The 13,835-nt window shown below is 36.9% G+C and overlaps 1 protein-coding gene across 1 annotated transcript; it reads left to right on the plus strand.

The window, feature by feature from the left end:
• Nucleotides 1-10,738: 10,738 nt before the first annotated feature.
• On the plus strand, nucleotides 10,739-13,516 carry tbxta (T-box transcription factor Ta). Its single transcript, XM_062046315.1, has 8 exons — nucleotides 10,739-10,962; nucleotides 11,035-11,299; nucleotides 12,331-12,465; nucleotides 12,549-12,610; nucleotides 12,671-12,732; nucleotides 12,797-12,970; nucleotides 13,045-13,171; nucleotides 13,235-13,516. Exons 1-8 carry the CDS (start codon nucleotides 10,778-10,780, stop codon nucleotides 13,491-13,493), a joined length of 1,269 nt encoding a protein of 422 aa, XP_061902299.1. The 5' UTR covers nucleotides 10,739-10,777; the 3' UTR covers nucleotides 13,494-13,516.
• Nucleotides 13,517-13,835: the final 319 nt, after the last annotated feature.

A 13,835-nucleotide genomic window follows, 5' to 3' on the forward strand; every position in this document is an offset into this window, starting at 1 on the left:
GATACAATTTAAGCCTTTTAATATTGCGAACGGCAATGCATTGTGGGAAATATAGAAAAATCCAAACCCCTCTATTGTGCTCCTAAGTTACTGTTGCTAATTAATTTGAATGTATTGTTATTTATTGAGTATATCTAATTGTTTTTTTCAGTATCAAATAGTTTAAGTCGGTCAAAAATGTTTATAGTTTTAATAAGGATGACATTTTCTTTTAAATTTCAGGAAAAATTACACACTTCAAATATCATCTGTTATATACTAAAAATTATGTTAATAAAGTCATTCTTAGTTGTAAGTTGATCTAAATTCTTCTTTTTTGTCGTATTCAATGCGAATAACGATACAATGTTATGCAGAGGTGTACTTGTAACAATTTTTTGACAAATAATACTATTTATAGTCGTGTCTGAGAGTGTAGAGCAGGGGTCACCAACCTTTTTGAAACCAAGGGCTACTTCTTGGGTACTGATTAATGCGAAGGGCTACCAGTTAGATACACACTTAAATAAATTGCCAGAAGTAGCCAATTTGCTCAATTTACCTTCAACTCTGTTATTATTAATAATTAATTATATTTATCTTTGTGGAAACACTGATCATCTTAATGATTTCTCACAATAAATATATATAGAAACAGATAAATATCAATATGCAACACTTTATTTTTATATTTTCTCTAAGTGCACATTTTTCAAATTGAACATTTTCAAATGATCACTTCTAAGACAGTCTTGTGAAATCACAATATCCCATTTTAACTAGCTAGCCACTAACATTTTTTAACAAATCATGAATTACTTTGCACCATGTTTGTACAAATAATAACTCATGTAAAATACAAAAGTAAACTCTCAAATTTTTAAATCATGTCACACTTTGAACTGGACACCAAATCTGTTATCTGTTTCTTTGTCAGTTAGTGGGAAGCCTGGCATTGCATGCTGTTAACTAGTGTGTTGTACTCTGGTGTGTAACTTGACACTGCAACTCTGAGTGAGTCTTGCAGATGTGCATCAGTGAGGCGTGTTCTGTGTTTGTTCTTGATGAAGTTCATGTCAGAAAAGGCTGATTCACAAAGATAAGATTTTTCCTCATTGTTTGCGGAACCTTCTTAATCTTTTGGACATATTTTCACAGTAATCTGGCCTTAAGCTTAATTATGATAAATGTAAAATGTTAAGGATCGGATATCTAAAGGGAACGTCCTTTCGAATGGAATGCAAAGTGCCTGTTTTGTGGACAGATGGACCAGTTAACATACTTGGTGTTGTTGTCCCAGAAAATCTGGAAGATCTAGGCTCAGTAAATTATGATAATCGACTAAGAAAGCTGGACAAAATTATGCAATTATGGAAAGGGAAATCCCTAACCTTGTATGGTAAAATGTCTATTGCCAACTCGTTAATTATTCCTCAATTTATTTATTTGTTTTTGTCATTAGCAGCTCCATCACAAAACTTTTTTAAGATTTATGAGCGGAGGGTCTTCGATTTTGTCTGGAACGGCAAACCAGAAAAGATTAAAAGAAAGGTTTTGTACAAAGAGTATGAATATGGGGGCCTGAAACTTCTCAACCTTGAAGCTATGTGTCTGTCTTTAAAAGCATCAATTGTTCCAAAGATGTATTTAAACATTGAGTGGTACACAAATGTCCTGTTGGACAAAAGACATGTACTGTATCAAAAGAAATTGTATCCTTTTTTACAAGTGATCCCCTCCCAGAGAGTCTGCTGGGAAACATGGCGGGGTTCATAAAGGAAACAATCCACTCATAGTGGTGTTTTCAATTTTATGTGCCAGAAAAAAGAGACGATATTTTGCAGCAGTTAATATGGATGAACTCTAATATTGTAATAGATGGAAAGCCTTTCTTTTGGAAGAATATGTTTGAAAGAGGAATCATTTTTGTCAATGATATTATCAATGAGAATGGTAAAATTATGAAGTATGATGAATTTAGAGCTATGTATGGTGATGCTTGCTCAAGCTTTTCATTTTATCAACTAACTGGAGTAATTGGGAAAAGATGGAAACAAATAATTAATTATGGAACTACTAAATTATTAGTTTGTAAACCTCTAATAAGAAATTCTAGTTGGCAAAAAGGAACTAAAATAAATAGAAAAATATATAATTTCTATTTAATAAAGAAATCTTTGAAGGCTGCCTCATACAACACAAATGGAAAATGGGAGGACGTTTTTGACTGCCCGTTGCCATGAGATGCCATATTCAAACTAATCTATAAAACCACTATCGATGTGCAAAATCGTTATTTTCAAATTAAAATTATTTATAACTTCTTACCCACAGGGAAAATGTTAAAATTATGGAATATGACAGAGTCAGATGATTGCCGATTTTGTTGTCAGGAGCCTGAATCCACCCTGCATTTGTTTTGGTATTGTCATATTGTGTCTTTGTTTTGGGTGGAAGTTGAAAAAATGTGTTTAAGGATTGGTTTGTTTATGAAGCTTAATGTGGTTTCTGTTATTTTAGGAGAGTTCATTGACAATCATGATTTAGTCAATTTAATTATAGTACTCGGTAAAATGTTTATTTTTAAAGCCAAAAACAGATATTCACTTAGTATTACTTTCTTTAAAACATTTATTCAGTATTTTCTAACTTTAGAAAGTTACATGGTTGAAAACGATAATGATGCCAAAAAACATTAAAAAAAAGATGAGAAGTCCTCAAAGGCTTATTTTGAAAGTATAATTATGTTTATAGATTATATGATATCTGTTGTTGTGTTCCCTAATTTGAGTGACCTGGACATAATCTGGACTGTACATAAATGCTTATTTTGAAATGTAATTTTGTTTATAAATTATATGCAATCTGTTAATAAATAAATGATAAATGGGTTGTACTTGTATAGCGCTTTTCTACCTTCAAGGTACTCAAAGCGCTTTGACAGTATTTCCACATTTACCCATTCACACACACATTCACACACTGATGGCGGGAGCTGCCATGCAAGGCGCTAACCAGCAGCCATCAGAGGCAAAGGGTGAAGTGTCTTGCCCAAGGACACAACGGACGTGACTAGGAAGTTGTGTTCCCTAATTTTTTTCTGTGTACATGAATGAAGGTGTGTGTTGCTGAGTCCGACTTGGACATTATCTGGACTGGGCCTGGTTTAAAAAACCCTTTAAACAAATCTAATTTCATTGACAACCTGGTCTGTTGAAGATAAGACCCTTTTTTAAAAAATAAAATAAAATAAGATAAATAAATAAAAAACATTTTCTTGGATAAAAAAGAAAGTAAAACAATATAAAAATAATTACATAAAAAATAGTAATTAATGAAAATGTTAGTGGACCAGCAGCCTATACAATCATGTGTGCTTCAGGGACTGTGTCCCTTGCAGATGTGTTGTCTATGTTGTGGAAACCAGAATATTGGTAGCAGAAAGAAATAACCCCTTTTGTGCGAGTGGGTGTGGATGAGTGTGCATGGGGGAGGTTGTTTGGGTTGATGCACTGATTGAAAGTGTATCTTGTGTTTTTTCTATGTAGATTTAATTTAATTTTTTTTTTTTTTTTTTTTTTTTTTTTTTTTTTTTAGAACAGGCCCGCGGGCTTATCATCTGGTCCTTACGGGCGACCTGGTGCCCGCGGGCACCGCGTTGGTGACCCCTGGTGTAGAGGGTGCAACATGTTTTCTTGTTCCTGGGGTGGCATAACAGAAAAAAAGTGAGACGCATTGACTAATCATAATACATAGACATAAACCTACAGGACATTTAAAAAAAACAACTTGCATGTATTGTAAAATAATTATGCATAGCTTCAACTACCGTATTTTCCGGACTATAAGGCGCACTTAAAATCCTTTTTTTTCTTCAAAACTCGACAGTGCGTCTTATAACCCGGTGCGCCTAATGTAAGGAATACGTTTGGTTGAGCTTACCCACCTCGAAGCAATTTCATTTGGTACATGGTGTAATGATGATAAGTGTGACCGGTACATGGCAGTCAAACATAAGAGGTAAGTGTAGGCTGCACCGTTTGATGTGTTTCAACATACGAGTGTTATTATGGTGTGTCTATAAGGTAAGACATATTATGTGGCGTTTTGTTTCGCAATATTATGCAAAAACAACTTTTCTTACCTTCTGGTACCTGCTGATGTGTATTTGGGATCTGCATAAATCCTGAAAAATTGTGCGCGTCCTCCTTTGTCGTCCGTGGCGACACCGTAGTCGAAAAGCTTCTTCTTTTTCTCTATCTTATTGTTATGGGACATTCATCCTCCGCTGTTACCATTTCTGACATAAAGTAGTGTAAAGTTCTTACTTATATCTGTCAGTAACCTCGCCATGAAAGCATTAAAACATACCGGTATAGTGAGCTTACATTATTCACCCAAGGAACTTTAGTTATTAGAGAGTTCCGGTCGGACGGTTTTACACGGGACACATTTCTGGTGTTGTTGTTTCTATATGAGGAGATGCTGCTCCGTTATTGATTGAAGTAAAGTCTGAATGTCATTCAAACAGTTAGCTCCATCTTTTGACTCTTCTACCACTCCCATCATTGCACGCTACAACGCTACAACAAAGATGACGGGGAGAAGACGCTGCCGACGGTGAGCCAATAAATAAGACCGCCCACAAAACGGCGCATCCTGAAGCGACTGTCAGAAAGCGGTTTGAAGATGATCTGTAAAATATCATCTATGCAACATTTTGACCAAAGAACCACCATTACATGTTATGTAGACCACAGGAAAGTGTTTTACATTCAGAAAGAAAATAAAATAATATGACTCCTTTAATGCGCTCTATAATCCAGTGTGCCTTATATATGAAAAAAGATAAAAAATAGACCATTCATCGGCAGTGCGCCTTATAATCCGGTGCGGCCTTATGGTCCGGAAAATATGGTAAGTAACGTAAGTGTCTACAGAGGTATTTGGGAAAAAGATTAAAATAATCCAGAATTACCCATCAAGAACTGGCATTGCAAGATAATAATGATATAAAAGCACAATTTATCTGCGAAATATTTGATTTGCACCAAAAAATAGTGCAAGTAAAAACAATAATATTATTAATAGGCTAATATTGGTAGTGAAACACATTGTAACTATCTTTCTTGTGTCTTTTTGACTCATCCTCCTGGCTGTGTTTACTTATTTAGGCCAACGGAGTCCTCTGGAAAATATGCATGCTTATAACTGTCTCTTTGTCAAGCACCAGACCTCTGCAATATTTCGCACCTACGTGACGCTGTGCCGCTGGTGCCAGAGCGAGGACTCCATCGCTTAACCCTTTAGCGTGGCGAACGGGGCGGTGACCCCGCTAGCTTTTCACGTAAATTGCACATCTTTCTTTTAGGGCAGACCAGACGTGAGGTCAGCGTGTGTGGGATGATGTTTTGTTTTTTTGTAGAGTTGTATTTTAAATACCCTGCAGACACCATGGGGACATTTTGTCCCATTCTTATTTTACCCAGCGGACTAGAATGACTAAAGGGGACATTTATATATTTATATTTTCAAATTGTTATCCAAGTTCCTTAAATCAGCCTAGAATTGCAACGTGACCAAAAATGTCCCATTTAAAATGAAATTTTTAACCACGACTTTATCTTAACATACACTAATGCACTCCATAATGCTAAGCTTTAAATTGGGACTATTTTCAATTTCTATTTCTAATTTTCACATTCAGATAGCATTACCTTTTTTTCCCCATTCAAAGCATGCAGCAAAATGTCTTTATTTTCAATAAGGGTGCCTTGCTACAGCAAGTATGTTTCTCTATTGAGGTTTATTTGGAATGGTGAATATGTTAGACCAAAATGGATGTTTATTTTATTTATTTTATTTTATCTATCTTATTTATTTTACTTATTTATTTTTTCATTCATTCTTTTAAATTGATTTCAGTTTTTCCAAATTAAAATACATTTTCAAATTAAATAACTATATTAATTATTATTAATAGTAACTAGGTATATTCCGATCAGAGTTTTATGATGCCGATTCCAGTACTGATCATCCATTTGTGAGATCGGCCGATACCAATACTGATTCTGATCACATGTATTAAGTGTACATTTTTCAGTGTATTTATGATGAGTGCTATTGACAGTTTAAAAATATCAACACAGTACTTGAATTATTTTGTTAGACAATTGTTTGATCAAAACAAAGTAAACAGTATACGATAAATAAACTAAATCAAAAACTACTATCAACCTACTTATCTAAATCCTTTAGTTTTTGCCCTCAAAGTCCTCCTGTGTCCAAGGAATTATTCTCTCAATTTGTAAACATTAACAAAATCAAAAAGAAGACATTTTGAGAAAATTAAAATATCAATCTCATCACTCTAGTATTGATTATGTACTGAGACTGCCTTTGGTATCGACCCACCGATGTATGAATCAATCTACCCTCACCTTACGTGTGACATTATCCTTTCTCTATTTCTCTATTATTACTTGTTGATTTCATGTTAGTTCCTGTTTACTTTGTATTGTAACGAGCTTACATCTACACTTCCTAAAGTTTATTCAGTACTTATTTCTTGGTGTTGTTTAAAATGCCTGCTCCTGGCTTGCTCTCGGTGTGTAACACGTTTAGCCTCGTCCTCCGGTGATAATAATACATGATTGTGGTACTTTAGATACTAAGAAATGCAGTCTATTTGCCGTAATGGAGGTAACTATTATTAACTTCGGGGAGCGGCTCCACACTGTGTATGGCGATACATTATTAGCTGCTAGCCACTTATCAGCCGGGGGACTAAAAATAGATACAATGTTAAAGAGCATTAATCGGCAATGCTAATCACATACTTTTTCATGAAAATCTACTACTAATACTGATTAGTGGGTGATCAATAGGCACATCTCCAATAATAATATAATTTTGATTATTTTTTTACAGCAGTTTTTAGGAAGCAGACATTTTTTGTCGTTGGTGTCAAATATGTGACTTATTTCTAAGGGCCTCTTATGGGTTAAGGTACTGTATGTTCCTAAAATGTAAAGGTCAAGTGTACAAAACAGTACTTCTCAGGGTCCTACCCTTCGATGACAGAGGTTGTTTTGTTGCTATGGTAACATCTGACTCACTGAGTCGACAACAAATCTTATATTTGAGGCGGCTATCGGTGTGTGTGTGTGAGTGTGTGTGTGTGTGTGTGTGTGTGTGTGTGTTTGTGTTTGTGGGTGTGTGTGTATGTGTGTGTGTGTGTGTGTGTGTGTGTGTGTGTGTGTGTGTGTGTGTGTGTGTGTGTGTGTGTGTGTGTGTGGGAGAGAGAATATGCTTTCACACTCCCTTTCCTCTAAAGCCAGCAAAATAAAACACAAGCAGACGCTCATAGAGGGGGGAAGACGCTGAATGATACGGGATGCAAAGGTGTGAGAGAACCCCTTTACATTTATGGCCTCTGTAGAAGTGGAGGAAGTGGCGTAGTAAAGCGGAGTCACGCTCCAAAGCCCTCACTCAATTCCAAGTACATGACAGTGAAATGAGAGGAATACAACTACATTTAACACACAACACTACTTTACCTTGGTCACCTTCAATCACAAGACTGTATACTGTAATATGACAAAGATATTCATTACACTTCTCTGATCTATAAATGCAAAATAACAATAAAGTGCATAAATATTAGCAAGATATCTAAGCATTTGCATATTTGTAAATATTCTTAATGTATTTTTTTCTTTCTTTAATTCATCTATTATGCACACTACTGGTCCCAAGCAACCATGTTTTGTTAGTAAAGCAAATATTACAAACGATCAAGAAGATAACATGAATTAAAATCAATGGTAAAAGTTTTCAGTCACCGTCTGTGATATTATAAGGAATAGTTTTGAAGTAAAGTCAAATTTAATTTGGTGCAATATTTATAGTTATAAGTAAAAAACAACAACAACAATGTTATTATTGATTAACTTCTGAATTAATGCAAATCCATAAGAGTAAAAAAAGTATTAAAAATATTAAACTTTTTTGAGATTATTATGTAAAAACTTGGGCAAAGTTGTAACTTTAGAGTAATGCTAACAAATATATTGTAAATGAGGCTTTTTTAAATGAGTTTCTAAGTAAATTAAGATGAGTTATCACATGTATACATAAGTTAAAAAAACAAGGTTATTATTAATTAACTTCTGCATCAGTGCTAATCTATAATAGTACAACGTGTATTAATTGGTAATATTATACAATTTTACATAGGTTGATTGGCAACACTAAATTGGCCCTAGTGTGTGAATGTGAGTGTGAATGTTGTCTGTCTATCTGTGTTGGCCCTGCGATGAGGTGGCGACTTGTCCAGGGTGTACCCCGCCTTCCGCCCGATTGTAGCTGAGATAGGCTCGAGCGCCCCCCGCGACCCCGAAGGGAATAAGCGGTAGAAAATGGATGGATGGATGTTATTAAACTTGGTCAGAGTTTTAACTTTAGGATAATATTGACAAATATATTGTAAAATGAGGCTTTTTTTAAAAATAGTTTTGTAGTAAATAACAATGAATGTTAATAATTAACTTCAGCATCAGAGCTAATCTATATTAGTAAAATGTGAATTCATGGCTAATATTATACGGTTTTTACATTATTATGTAAAAACTTGAGCACAGTTGTAACTTTAGAGTAATGCTATCAAATATATTGTAAAATGAGGCTTTTTAAATGAGTTTCAAAGTAAATTAAGATGAGTTATAACATTTATAGATATAAGTTAAAAAACAAGGTTATTATTGATGAACTTCTGCATCAGTGCTTATCTATAATAGTACAATGTGTATTCATGGGTAATATTATACATTTTTACGTTATTATTTTATTCAACTTTGTCAAAGTTTTAACTTTAGGATAATATTGACGAATATATTGTAAAATTAGGATTTTTTAAAAAGAATTTTGAAGTAGATAACAATGTAATATGTATAATATTTATAGTTAACAATTAGACACTATACATAATGTGTTATAATATTAGAAGTTAGGCCCATAAATTGTAATGTTACTTCAGCATCAGTGCTAATCTATACTAGTAAAATGTGAATTCATGGCTAATATTATACGGTTTTTACGACCCCGAAAGGGACAAGCGGTAGAAAATGGATGGATGGATGGATGTAAAAACTTGGTCAAAGTTCTGACTTTAAGGTAATACATTGTAAAATTATGCTTTTTTTAAAAAAAAAAAAGAAGAAAAAAAAGAGTTTTGTTGTAAATTAAGACCTAATTTCGTATAATATTTATAGTTAGATCCTTGTGGATCATTAAAGTTTGTCTAAGTCTAAATTTAAATTATGAAACAAAGTTACTATTGTTTATCGTTGGCATCAGTGCTAATCTATAATAGTGAAATGTGAAGTAATGGCTAATATTATACTTTTTCGTATTATTATGTAAAACCACTTGTTCTGACTTTAGGGTAATGAGGCAATGTACTGTAAAATGAGGTTTTAAAAAATTATAATAATATGATTGAAGGAAATTTAAATCTAATTTGGTTTAATATTTAGAGTTAGGCCTATAAATTATAAAACATGTTTTATCAAATAACATCTGCATGGTAATCTATAACAATAAAATGTAAATGTATGGCTAATAATATACTTTTTAAAAGATCATGCAGCTGAGATAGGCTCCAGCACCCCCCGCGACCCCAAAAGGGACAAGCGGTAGAAAATGGATGGATGGAATTTAACATGCTTTTGTAGATTAAAAAAAGGCATTTGAAGATTCAAGCTTTGACTATTGCTTGTGCTCAATTATTTAAAAGTTAACTTTATTTGAATGAGATTTTTGTTTTAAAGTTTTAGATTCCCTATTTAAGCATGATCACTGGTAAAATACATGGGATTATCAGATTATTGTTACAGATGAAGACTGAAAATAATGTTTTTTTTAACCAACTCATGTATTCAATTCAATGTATTTTAAGATGATTGGCTATAATATATGTATGATTGAATATTATACAGGACAAAGGCACATTTTCTGGAGATATTATGAAGGAAATAAGCATGAAGTTCATTCAAGAACGTGCCAAACTGACTGAAATTCCATTTTAGACACACGTTCACTTTTTTGATTTGAGCATCTTAAACATGATTTGAGGTTGATGAATAGTAGAAGTGTCCCCATGCATGCATGTAGTTTGTAATATAATGTATAAGGGAGGGAGGCTGCACAGGCCCATTATGCAAATGAGGGCATCACTTGCAGGCCATCCACACTTTGGGCCATGAGGACTGCAACACAGGCAGGCCCTGCACTAATGGCCCCATGCTCAGTAAACACAGCCCCTCTCCCTCTCTCCCATGTGGATTTGAGACAACAAAAGATTAGCACTATTTGCAAATATACAACTGAGTTCAAAGGCACTGCTTCCCCTTCTTTTGTCTCAAGCTTCGGCCATCACTGTTGCACTCACACTGCAGATCTTTGGTGCTAAACCTCTGATCCTAAACCCGACTGAGCTGGGATAAAATGTGTATTTTTGTCAATGAAGTTTTGTATGGGAAAGTATTTATATTAATGTGATGTGGATATGAAGAGGAGAGAGGTTCTCCAGGGGCGTGTTTAAAGACGGCGGGAGGAGAGGTGCGCGTAAACCACGCCCCCTACACAACCCCATGAGGTCCCTGGGGGCCCTTAAATCATGGGGCCTGCGGGTTGCAGCGGTTAGTAAAGCACCCTCACGAGTCAAGTGAGCGTCGATATCTTGGGTTCTGTCGGTGTGTGAGTGTGCGCGTGTGTGTGTATACCTTGGCGTGGAAATATGACCTCCTCCAACCCGGACCAGCGCCTGGAGCACCTCCTGAGCGCCGTGGAGAGCGAGTTCCAGAAGGGCAGCGAGAAGGGGGACGCGTCCGAGAGGGATATTAAACTGACGCTGGAGGACGCAGACCTGTGGAACAAGTTTAAAGAGTTGACCAACGAGATGATTGTCACCAAAACGGGAAGGTAGGCTGCTCCTTTGCGCATTTTACGCACACTTTACGCAGGGTAAAGCGTGGCTTTTGGTTACCTTTCCAGGAGGATGTTCCCGGTGCTCAGGGCGAGCGTCAGCGGCCTCGACCCCAACGCCATGTACTCGGTGTTGCTGGACTTCGTGGCCGCCGACAACAACCGGTGGAAGTACGTGAACGGGGAGTGGGTGCCCGGCGGCAAACCGGAGCCGCAGAGCCCCAGCTGCGTGTACATCCACCCGGACTCGCCCAACTTCGGTGCGCACTGGATGAAAGCGCCGGTTTCCTTCAGCAAAGTCAAGCTGTCAAACAAACTCAACGGCGGGGGACAGGTAAGAGACAACATGGAGGTGAAAAAGGACAAAACTAACAAAAGTAAAAAAATGTGATGATAAATAACATATTTTTAATAATATTGTGAAAATATTACTTGGTTTACTATCAAACAAACTCAACGGTGGGGGGCAGGTAAGAGGCAACGTGGGGGTGGATTCATGCATTTGGGACAAAAATTTAAAAAAAAAAAGAATAGAAAGTAACAAAAAGAAAAATGTAATAATAAATAATCTATTTTTAATAATATTGTAAAAAGTGTTACTTGGTTTACTGTCAAACAAAGTCAACGGTGGGACAACAGGGGGTGTGGATTTCATGCAGGAAAAACAACCAAAATGTAAAAAAAAATCTACAACAAAAAAATCAAATAGATAAACTGAAAAAATACGTAAACCAATAAATTGTCATACTAAATTTCAACTTTGAAAAAAATATCAACTGGTTTACTGTCAAACAAACTCAACGGTGGGGGTGGATTCATGCATTTGGGACAAAAATGAAAATAAATAAATAACAGAAAGTAACAAAAAGAAAAAATGAAATAATAAATAATATATTTTTTATAATATTGTAAAAATACACAAACTCAACGGTGGGGGACCAGTTAAGGGACAACAGGGGGGGTGGATTTCATGCATTTGCAGGGAAAAGCAGCCAAAATGTAAAAAAAAAAAAAATCAAATGAATAAACTGAAAAAATATGTAAACAAAAAAAGTGTAATGATAAATTGAACATTGAAAAAATATTACTTGGTTTACTGGCAGTCAAACTCAACGGTACATGGGGACCAGGGAGTGGATTCATGCATTTTGGGGTAGCCCTGCAGAAAGAACTGTAAAAAATAGAAAAAAGGTGTAAATAACAAAAAAAAAAGTATATAATAAATATTGTATTTCTAATAATACTGAAAAACTATATATTACTTAGTTTGAACCTTTTTACAGTATTACTAAAAATATCAAAATGGCCCCGGTTTTTGATTTTTGAAGAAGTTTGAACACTTCTGACTTTTTTCAAAATGCACAGATTATGCTCAACTCGCTACACAAATACGAGCCGAGGATACACATCGTGAAGGTGGGCGGCATCCAGAAGATGATCAGCAGCCAGTCCTTCCCGGAAACGCAGTTCATCGCCGTCACCGCGTACCAGAACGAAGAGGTGCGTGCATCTCAGTCTCTGTTTTAAAAAAAAAATGACCATGACTAAAAAAAATCTCATTGGGTTTTTTTTGGGGGTCACAGATTACGGCCCTCAAGATAAAGCACAATCCTTTCGCTAAAGCCTTCCTGGACGCGAAAGAAAGGTACAACATGTGTCTTTTTAGGCAGCGTTCATGATTAAAAATGATTTTGCATCAATTCAGGAGCGACCACAAAGAAGTGCCGGATCACAGCGTGGACAGCCAACAGTCGGGCTACTCACAACGTAAGCGTGCCTAAAAGTCGCCCCATATTCTGACTTTGTACTCATGGTGTGTTTCTGGTATCAGTTGGAGGTTGGTTCCTCCCAGGCCAGAGCCCCATCTGCCCCAGCAGCAGCCCCCCGCAGTTCAGCGGCACGGTGGCCCACTCCTCGGGCTCCTACTGCGAGCGCTACTCCAGCCTGAGGAGCCACCGGGCCACCCCGTACCCCAGCCACTACCCCCACCGCACCGCCAGCACGAGTAAGACCGGCCGCAGAGCAAACTGACCCCAAATTGCTCAAATCTTGACTCACTGCGTGCATGGTTCTTTGCAGATAACTACATGGACAACACCTCGGGCACCTTGGCGCCCACCCATGATGGCTGGTCCGCCCTCCCGATCCCAAACTCCACCGGCATGGGCACCCTGTCGCACACCACCAACTCCACATCCAACTCAAGGTGAGCCTTTCAGATGTCAAAATAAGACATAAATCACCATTGTTTGTTTTTTCCGGGTTCCAGTCAGTACCCCAGCCTCTGGTCCGTGGCCGGAACCACCCTCACCCCGTCGGGCTCGGCCTCCGGTTCCATCCCCGGCGGCTTGACCTCCCAGTTCCTGAGGGGCTCCTCCTACACCGGGCTGACCTCCTCGCTGCCCGTCTCCTCGCCGTCCTCGATGTACGACCCCAACCTGGGCGAGGTCGGGGTCGGGGACGCCCAGTTCGAGAGCTCCATCGCCAGGTTGACCGCCTCCTGGGCGCCCGTGGCTCAGAGCTACTGAGAAGAAGAAGAAGCAGAATCAAAGACAATCCATCTCACTCCTCTTGGCTCTTCATGTTTGGACCATCCTCACACATTTCCTTTTTGCGCTAACATTCAAGTGTATATCTTTGTAAATAGAATAAATTAACGTGCGGTTATGTTCCATATTAATGTGCCTGCATTCAGACTAAGAAATTCAAGTGCCTTTTTCCTGTACATACCTATCTATTTGTATTTGAACTCGCTTGTTATTTATGACATTTAATAATAAATGTAAAAAAAAATGTTTTTTTTTTTGCTGTAATACCCTGGCTTTCATGGTCAGTGTTTTTTGGGAGGTCATTTAAGTGTGGAAAACAAC

This window comes from Entelurus aequoreus, linkage group LG05, assembly GCF_033978785.1.
Source record: "Entelurus aequoreus isolate RoL-2023_Sb linkage group LG05, RoL_Eaeq_v1.1, whole genome shotgun sequence".
NCBI lineage: Eukaryota > Metazoa > Chordata > Actinopteri > Syngnathiformes > Syngnathidae > Entelurus > Entelurus aequoreus.